Genomic DNA, 10,621 nt, shown 5'->3' with positions numbered 1-10,621 from the left:
AGAAATAATAAGATTAAAATTATAATTTTTTTATATATGGATCTCACATTTTATTATCTCTCTTTCTTTTTTTCTCACTAGATATTATGCATGTTTATATTTAAATTTGCAAACATAAATTTGAACCAAAAGTATGTTGTAAATTTAAGTTCGATAAAAATAAATTTACAATAATATAATTTATTTTTGAATATTTTTTATTCCAAAGTATACTGATAAAATAAATTTTGTTTGGATAATACATATAAAAAATACTTTTACTTCATATTTCTATTACAAATATATAAATCAAAAGTACTTTTTATTTAAAGTAACATATTTGTTCCTTATTTAAATCCAAATTTGTCTCAGATGCCTTATACAGATAATTTTAAGAGAATCTAAGTGAATGTTTGATTCAAGTTTGCAAACTTAAATTTGCAAATTGAATTTACAAAATTATCTTAAATCACACTTCTCAAAAATTAAATTTTTGAATAAAATTTTACTCTTAAACATATCTCTATATCACTTCAGTGGAATTCAAACAAACCCATGATACAAAACTGAGTTTGAAGTTCTAAAAGTATGTTTGAGGTCCGCAGATGACTATACAAACATACTCATTATTATTTGAGTTCATCACTTCCATACTTCATTCACTTTCCTTAACCAAGTTACGTCAAAGTACTTTTTCTTTCCTACTTAGTCACTTCTCTCTTCTCAAATTTTATTAAACTAAAGATAACAGTAATTAAGGCATGTGGATCCTCTTCAACTATAAATTTTTAGTACGAGAGAGACATACAAATAATGATTATAATTTATTTTTGATTTAAATATAATTTGAGCCTTTCTATTTTGTTTATTTTTGTAATTTTTATTTTTTTATTTTAAAATTGAGACATTTAATCATGATATTTTAAAAAATTTATGATTTTAATAATTTTATTTTAAAATAAAGATATTTAATCTTTTTATTTTAAAAAAATTATAATTTTAAACAAATTCTCAATTTTATCTATTTTTTTTGTCTTGATCCAATTAAACCTTAAACTTAACATATTCATTTAAAGTACCACTAATAAATAATTTAATTAATAACAAAATAAGAAATAAAATATAAGTAAAATTAGATATTAAATCAAAATTGTAGTTTTTTAAAAATATGAAGACAAAAATTATGAATTCCCTATTATATAAGAATTATTTTGAAATAGGAAAATCAAAATTATAAATTTTTTAAAATAAAAGAATCAAGTGTGTTAATTTTAAAATAAAGGGATCAAAATTATCAATTAAATAAAATAAAAGGACCAAAATTACATTTAAATCTTTTTTTAAACCATTTTATTTGTTTGATTGCGTCTGTTTCCTATTTTTAATATTTCAAATAATAATACACACTCCTGATTAAAAGGATAAACATGAGAGTCTCAAATTAAACACTTAAAATCCTTTGTAAAATTATAATTTATTCAAGTTTAATTCATTTATATAAACAATCCTAATTAAAAGCTTCATCTCTACTTATTGACAAATAAAACTTGAAATTAACATATTTGAATTGTTTATAGTTTAATTACTTTTACATCTAGCTATAAAAAGACAAAATATGAATTATGAGAAATATAGTTAAAATTATAATTAATTTGAAACATATATTTCATTGAATTTAATGTCTATAAGCTTATAAGGTAAAATAGTGTAACATTATCATCTAATCACATTATACCTTTAAAAGTCTAACAAATTTATTATAAATATGTTAAATTTTTTTATATCAATGCATAATCATTTATTCTCAATTTCATTTGTTATAAATGTTGATAAAGGCTCTTGATATCACTTTTAATCATTTTAAATTTATAAAAAAAAATAAAGTTAACAAAAATATATATTTAGGAAAATAAGAGGAAATAGAACATTTTTTTTACGAAAAAGCAAAATTTACGTGTTAGTCAGTCTAAAGTGTAAACGACAATGGGTTCCGCTTAACTCGCATTCCATTTATGTTTACGGTGTTTCTCTCTGTCTCCCAAACTCCAAATTCAAAAGGTTTTCATTCACCATTTATTTCATACCCATCGCTTTCTCCTTCTTCTTCTTCTTCTTCTTCTTCTTCTTTTCTCCGTGTCCAACAATGGGCACCGTCACCTACAGCTACAAAATGTTCAAGTACTTCAATAGAAAATTCGCCGTCTCCGAGCAGGCCCCTCCGCCGGACGTCAAGGAGGCCTTCTCCGCCTTCTCCGACGCCGCTGCCGCATCCATGTCCGCCGACCAGCTCCTCCGCTTCCTGCACGATCACCAGCGCGAAACGGACTGCTCCGCTGAGGATTCCAACCGCATCCTCGACAGCATCATTCAATCGCGCAAACAAAACGACACCAATGCCGAATGCGACCACCACACCGACAACAACAACAATGGTCTCAGCCTCGACGAGTTCTTCCGTTTCTTGTTCCTCGTCGATTTCAACGATCCCCTCAAATCCCAGGTCTCTTTCTTTTGCTTTCTCCGATAAAGGTGCAACAAAAACAAAAACCGTTTTTGTTCACTACCTATTATTTTATGCAATGAAATATTACGTGTCATAAAGGTTCTAACTTCTAAGTTGGAAAAAATCCAAACTAGGATGTAGGATTTTTTTGTTACCTTATATAAGCATTTTGTCATCTTGTTAGTGTTTGTAAACGTTGTTACGGAGAAGGTCTTACTAAGATAACAAACCAATATCACCAAGCGCATCAATTAACTGGTGTAAGGTTATTCCGGCAAGGTGATTTCAAATTTGAGTCCTAGATAGAGTTTTGTGGCAAACAATGATTTTACTAGCAGAATTGACTCATGTGAAAGATGCATGAAGATTTTACCAAATAAAATCTAATAAAGTTGATAGATAGTTAGTCCTCAAAATTTAAATACGTTAACAATGTTTGATTTTGGACAACTATGTGTGTATTTGGTCAAGCGTTGGAAATTCACATTCAACAAAAAAAATACTGTTCCAAGACATAAAAGCTAAAACAATGTGATGGATATTTTTTTTCAGCACTTGCGTTCTGGTTCGCAAACACACCCTATGTATATGAAAATGGTAAAATCAATTTTGATGATATTTTGAAATGATTAATTTCTGGAGAAAAAAAAAACATAGACAAAGCATATTTGCGTGATCTGTATTCAATGGATTAACGTTGGGGAATACGTTAAAAAAGGGGTGGTTGCTGTCTCGAGGATATTTGTGCGTGTGTGTGTTTTGATGGATTATTCGCTGTTGTACTAATTTGCTTTATTGTTTAATTTCCACATGTTATGTTTCTTTATCTTCTTTTTACTGCACAAAAAGGAAAGCATAAAAAGGAGAAATGGAAAAGTTTATATAACAGGCAAGAAATGGCACCTGTCATAAATAGCTTTATAAAGGACATAGAATTTAGCTTCCTATCCATTACTTTGAGTCCTTTCAAGTGACAAAAATTGAAATTGAAGGTATGAACTGTTACATCACATTATGGAGCCAACATAGGGAAGTCTAACTTATTTACAACACTTGTCAGATGTTGTTAGATATCAAATAGATAAAGGATGAGATTAGATGAATTTTGGAAAATAAATTTTTTGAGGAAAACACAAATTAATTTTTAAAAATGTTTGATCTTTAGAATATTTTTGAAGATATCTTTTAACTGAATTTTTTTTTTACTTAAAAGTTCAAACAATCGAGACCTGAGAGCTTTTCTTTGAATGTATGTAATGTGTAGTGATATTTTCTTATGTGCCAGAATTGTGAGTCACGACCTCCAACTAAAAGGGGAAAGTTTGAATAAGGAGTGAAACTGACTTGGATTTATCTTCTGCAGTTACATGTAAAGTTTGTGAGTGACATTGGATTTATAATGATCAATAGTTATACTAGTGTAAGAGTGTCTAAAATTAAATCATCAATACACTTCATTTGTTAAAGCCAATTATCGGAGATTAAACTGGAAAAAATGAGTATATAGGTTGAGGACAATATCTAGTTTATGGTGTTATTTTTTTAAGGAATGTTTGTGTTTCTTCTTGACAATATGAATGATGTGTCATGCCAGGTACATCATGATATGAATGCTCCGTTGTCACATTATTTCATATATACAGGGCACAATTCCTACCTGACTGGGAATCAGCTGAGCAGCGATTGCAGTGATGTGCCAATCATAAAGGCTTTGCAACGAGGTGTGCGAGTAATTGAACTAGATTTATGGCCAAATTCAACTAAAGATGATATCGACGTAGTTCATGGAAGGTGCTGATCTTGAGTTCAATCTTGTGGAGCTAGATGACTATTTTGATGCTTTATAGTTTTCAGATATTCATGGTGCAATTTGTAAAACTCATTTGCTTTGTAACCTTTTTCTTAAATATTTCAGGACACTTACTGCTCCTGTCTCACTTATCCAATGTTTAAAGTCCATAAAAGAGTATGCTTTTGTTAAATCTGACTACCCAGTCATCATAACTTTAGAGGACCACCTTACACCATTCCTTCAAGCTAAAGTTGCAGAGGTAATGTTCCATTGTTACCACACACACAAAAAGAATCTACTTCAAGTCCCTATTTTTGTAGGCATTGAATGCAAATTTAATCTTATTTGCAGATGATAGCTCAAGTATTTGGAGACATGCTCTATTTTCCTCAGGCAGATTCTCTGACAGAATTCCCCACACCAGAATCGTTGAAAGGTCGAATTCTTATATCAACCAAACCACCAAAAGAATATCTTGAATCCAAGCAATTCAAGGATAGTGACAGTGAGAGGGAATCAACTGAAGAAGGATCATTATCCCCATGTGTTATCCCTGAATTGGAGGCTGTTGATGAGAAGGTGAGCATAAAGTCATATTTGTGTCTGATTCGATTTGCATTTATAAGCTCTGTGTGCTTATGTCATCCCCCCCCCCCCCCCCCCCCCAACTGGATAGTTAAATGGAAGTGATCTTGATGAGGAAGGCTTGAATGCTCGTGATAAAAAATCAGACCAACAGAGTGCACCTGAGTACAAACGTTTGATTACAATCCATGCTGGGAAGCCAAAGGGTCATGTAAAGCACCACTTGAACAATGTTGGGGGCGTGAAGCGCTTGAGCTTGAGCGAACAGGAACTTGAAAAGGCTTCTGCTACTTATGGATCAGATATTGTTAGGTATCCTACTCAGTACATAGTAGTGCTAACTGCAAATATTTTCAACACTTTTATAGTTGACAACCTCTCAAATAAGATAGATGCATTTTATGCTTCCAGATTTACACAGAAGAATATTATCAGGGTGTATCCAAAGGGAACACGTGTTACCTCCTCGAATTACAGGCCACATATAGGATGGATGTATGGAGCTCAGATGGTGGCATTTAACATGCAGGTGAGGGACTTATGACCAAGGTTGTTTCAAATAAAAGGTTCATCCTAGTGTTCTATATTTATAGTCCTGATGCACTCTATCACACATGATCCATGTTAAAATTTTATTATACAGTTGCAAACTTGGATGATCAGGAAACTAGTGAAGCATGCATAGTTACATCTTCGGGCTATTTTCTGTAGTGGAGCAATCTTAATGCATATTGAATTAATATTTCTTAAGTTGTGCCCACATATATTTAATTCTTTATTGTACACTATTTTAGTGTTACCAGTAGAACAATCACTGCTAGTGCTATATGGATTTTGTGAATTTCTTCTTATTAAGGTATTTTGTTGACAGGCATATGCTAGTAACTAGTATGATGTTATTTTTCTTTTGTTTAGTGCATCAGTGTGTGTTTTTCTTTATCAGGGGCATGGAAAATCACTCTGGTACATGCAAGGCATGTTTAGAGCAAATGGCGGGTGTGGTTATGTGAAAAAGCCTGCATTTCTAATAGAAAAAGGTCCACATAATGAGGTTTTTGATCCTAAAAGAGCATTGCCAGTGAAGAAAACATTGAAGGTAAGGTACTATTTGAAAAGGAAATCAATTGATTTGGTGACATCGTTTAAACTTCTCCCCATCAACATATAGGTGAAAGTATATATGGGAAATGGGTGGAGCTCAGATTTCAGCAAAACGCACTTTGATTCCTTCTCTCCACCGGACTTTTACACAAAGGTGAGTTCAATATTTTTACTAATATTGCAGATCAGGGGCAGTAATCCGTCAGTGGATTGACATAGTTGAACATCTCGTGAAGAGATGTTTTTGACAATTGAACTTGAAAATGTGGCCTAGTCTTCATGTTTGAATAATGATTGATACACCTCCAACTAGTTATGTGCTGAACTTTTCTTGGTATGAATGTTACAAACCCTTCAACTTTTTATAACCATCTCCTATATCTGCATTTCACAATTTGTATGGGATGTGCATATACCTTGGAGAGCAGACTACATAGTTTCAAGATCGTGTAAAAATTATTGTTGGAAATCCCTTGAAGTTAGTTGTTGATAATGGCTTGAATCTGAAGAACTAATTGTGTAATTGCAGTTATCATCAGGAAACAAGAGAGAGATACAAATACAATAATATATTATACTTAGCATTTGATTAATTTATATATCAGGTTTGCATTGTTGGAGTACCAGCTGATAAAGCCAATAAGAAGACCAAGGTAATTCAAGACAACTGGTTTCCCGTCTGGGACGAAGAGTTTGAATTTCCCTTGACTGTTCCAGAACTAGCTTTGCTCCGAATAGAAGTTCGAGAATATGATAAGCATGAAAAGGATGACTTTGGTGGGCAAACATGTTTGCCAATCTCTGAGTTAAGATCTGGTTTCCGTGCAGTCCCTCTATTTGATCAGAAGGGCGAGCAATTAAAATCTGTAAAGCTTTTAATGCGGTTTCAGTTCAAATGAACTACAAAGATTAGCCATTATTTAGGCATGTAACATGATATAATATTCCTAGGTGGTTTTCCTTTTGACTAGTGTGACTAGGGGCATCAAGAAGATTGTTTTAACTATATTATGGGCTTAAGAGGTTTATTTATCTAACTTATCTTCACCTTCAACACAACACAAACATATTAGCAACATCAATTTTTATTCCTGAGTGCTGTTAATTTTAAGGTGTATACTGATGCGAGACCTGAGACCAGAAAGGCATAATGTAGATGGGAGTTTGATGTCATACCCTTACAATGAAATTGCTGATAAATAAATAAGTTGGCAGATGTTTGTCAAAACAGCCACAAAAGGTGGCACATGCCACCTTGCTACTGACAAATATTCAAATATATATGTAACATGGTGAGGAAGATGCTGGATGGTGAATCTCTCTCCATGTTAGTGGAGGTGTCGCATCACTATTCAACCATTCATTCATTCATTCACCATTGCAACTATTTTGAAGGAGACCCTTGATTTGCCCTTTTATATTTGATAGTGAATACTCCAGGTCCAGTGTTGTGCCGGTCCTCTGATAACTTTTGTCGTATATTCTCGTAGATGCATAGGTCCTTACAGATAAAATGCATTCCCAGTGGCATTATTGTTTTGGAAATTAATGAGGGAAAAAGCTGGGGAAGTAAAGGTTCCCCCTCCTTTAGTTTTTAAAACCAAAAATTTCTTACCCATTAAGTTTTCCATTTTTGTTGTTGTTATTGTTGTTGCTGTACAATAGAAGTAACAAGTTTTAAATCGAAGACCTTAAGTAAACTACTGAAACCCTTTATTATTTGGCTGATGTTATAGGATTAAATTAAGAGTTTAACATAGGCAAAAATATGTTTTTCTTTTTTTAAAAAATAGTTATTAAATTACGTGCACACAGCGCATACATTCACATATCTACGTGTAGGCTTGCACGTTGCAGTATAAATTTATAATGACTGCATGTTTGGAAACGCAATTTTGAAAAATAGATCTGCATGTGTATAATTAACGCATGTTTAGATCTGTGATTTGGAAGAATGGATCCGCATCTGGTCAGTAGCTTCTGCATTTTTTTGGCATGATTTCAAAATTCTGAAAGTTAAGAATGCGTATCAAAACAGATACTTGGTTTTAATTTTCTTAATGCATGCCTACTTATTTTTAGAAGTATTTAAGTAAGTTACTTCTTATATAATTTATGAAAATCGATAATATAACTTCTTAAAATACTCTTGTTCAAAAGTAAGTAAGGGTATCTTAATAAATTATTTTCAGAAATATTTTAGAAAAATATAATTTTAGTGTATTTTAAACAAAATCGAAATTATAATTTGTTAACATAGTTAATGAGAATTTAAGATCATATCTGAATATATAATTTGTCTAACACAATCTATAATTTGTTAACATCAGCAAACAAAACAGGGGAGCGACGTGTGTTCTCATGGAAGCATAGTTAATGAGAAAATGATATCTATATTATTAAGGACATGGATGACAAGGTCAAAGTCTTTAAGATAATGTTTGTTTCAGACATTATCTTAAAATCTTTAAGATAACGACCGTAAGAGCTAGAAGATAGGGGAGCTACATGTGTTCTCATGTAATGTTTCGGACGGAACAAAGATGACCAATTACAAAGGACACACCACGAACAAGTTCGTAATTCTTTTAACAAACATCATACAGGGAAATTAGAAGACAACACTTGTTTCTTCAATTTGACCAGAGATTATTAGAAAGCAGGTCTTGACTTTCCAAACAAAATAAAATAAAAATGTAGGGTTGAGTGTAATGGTGTCATCAAAACCCATGTGACGGTACAAAGGGTAGGTGTGATTGTTATGACATGCCTAATGAGCATTAGCCAGCAACAAGCTAGAGAGTTCATTTGATTAGAGTGGCAAAAAGTAATTTTACCCAATATAATCAATGAACCATGGGTTACAAATGAGTGGGGTAGTAGCAAAGTTGGATTTCAAATGATACTTTTAATAAGAATAGGATTAATCTAGAAAGTTCTTGTTATGCAATGAGACAGACTTCTATACGGTAAATTAAAGAGAATTTAAATAGTGTAATTTTGTATTAATTCAAAAAGAGATGTATTGTGTATAAAGTAAAAGTTATCTACGTATAAGTGTTTTGAAACTTGGGTTGTTAAAATTAAGATTTGTAATTTTATCTTCAGCTTGAAAATAAAATTATGATTAATGATATTTGTACTGATTCGAAAGAATAATTGTAATTCTTCTTTCTTACGTCAACAATTATAATTCTTTTTTGTTACGTTAAACTGTATGTGAAAATAACTTTCCTTCAAGTGTCTAGAGAGAATATATATAAAGATACTTCAATGCTTAAGTCACTTAATATAATAATATAAGAATAATAATGAAGTCAAGTTGAATTTTACATAAAAAATCTCACCATATATATATATGGATCTCATATGTATGGTCCTTATGATAATATTGTTATTTTGATAAGATAATATTATTTTTATTATGATATTTTTAGATAAGTATAAAGACCCTGTTGCCCTAAAATGGTCGATCCATGGAGAGGTGACTAATTGAATGTGAAATAGAAAACATGTACAAGTATGCATATAATTTTTTCTTTCAGAGCAAAACGTGAACTGTTCCACTAAAACCACCAAAGTAGAAGACACAAAATGTTCGTTACAGCTTTCAAAATTATTTCCAGTTTTGACTCGGTCAATATTTCGAACAATTATATTACATGGGGCAAAGTGGAACCAAATTATTATTTCTATTTCTAACTATTAGAAAAAAAAATATATCCATGTAGGACATGTGAATATATACCACATATAAATTTCTTCTACTTTATTGTAGAAATAGATAGATAATGTTGCCATGTTGACAATTCTTTAGAGAAAAATGGTTGGATCTACTCCTTTACAGGATTGGAATTGAACGATCATCGTCTTGATCAATGATTATTTATTGAGAGCATGTGGACACGTGAAAACAGACAACGGCATAAAATTAATTCCATACCAAAGTGCGTGGGGCACCTCCTGGTTTTGACGATAATCATGTTTAGCTAACTTTTCCAGTTAACTCAACGGTACTTCAATAATGCAAATACCAAAATACATACAACAAAAATCAACGTTTTTAGAGAAATAATTATCTTTTTTAAAAATAAGTAATTAATTTTCTAAAATAATCTGTTATTGCTGAATACGATACGAGCATAATATATTGTTCCTTTGTCAGATCTATTCAACTTGGATTAGTCTGATATTTTTACTTATAGTGTCTTATATAACTTATTTCCACTTGTTATTATGAAAGATGGAGAGATTTCTATATGGTGTCAATCATGGTGTTAATTGATGTCATTGATTTTGTTCAATTTTAGTCTTTTAACATGTATGATTATATTTTTGAAAAAGAAATTGCCCAAAAGGCGCTCGATCAGTTTATATAAAAAAGAAAAGAGATCAAGTTACTTCCGTAAAAAAATAAATCAATATCTTAATATATATTAAATTTTATGAATTCAACTATTAAATTAAAAGTTCTTATTAAATATACAATTTTTTTTATTAAATTTTATAATTATTTAATAATTTATTAAATGAATCCATTTCAATATACTTTTAAAAATATTAATAAATGATGACTATAATATTATATAGTAACAAATGTCATTTTCTTTTTTACAGAACCATCAAACGTCTAATTTATTTAAGTTTTGGTATACATAACT

The 10,621-nt window shown here is 31.0% G+C and overlaps 1 protein-coding gene across 1 annotated transcript; it reads left to right on the top strand.

The window, feature by feature from the left end:
* The first annotated feature begins 1,953 nt into the window (after positions 1–1,953).
* On the top strand, positions 1,954–7,135 carry LOC114383514 (phosphoinositide phospholipase C 6-like). The gene is made up of 9 exons (XM_028343197.1): positions 1,954–2,479; positions 4,077–4,273; positions 4,398–4,533; positions 4,626–4,853; positions 4,951–5,171; positions 5,271–5,388; positions 5,803–5,955; positions 6,028–6,114; positions 6,566–7,135. Exons 1-9 carry the CDS (start codon positions 2,123–2,125, stop codon positions 6,857–6,859), a joined length of 1,791 nt encoding a protein of 596 aa, XP_028198998.1. The 5' UTR covers positions 1,954–2,122; the 3' UTR covers positions 6,860–7,135.
* The last annotated feature ends 3,486 nt before the right edge of the window (positions 7,136–10,621 follow it).

The sequence above is a fragment of the Glycine soja genome, chromosome 14, assembly GCF_004193775.1.
Source record: "Glycine soja cultivar W05 chromosome 14, ASM419377v2, whole genome shotgun sequence".
Lineage (NCBI taxonomy): Eukaryota > Viridiplantae > Streptophyta > Magnoliopsida > Fabales > Fabaceae > Glycine > Glycine soja.
This window is presented reverse-complemented; position numbering and strand designations above follow the sequence as displayed.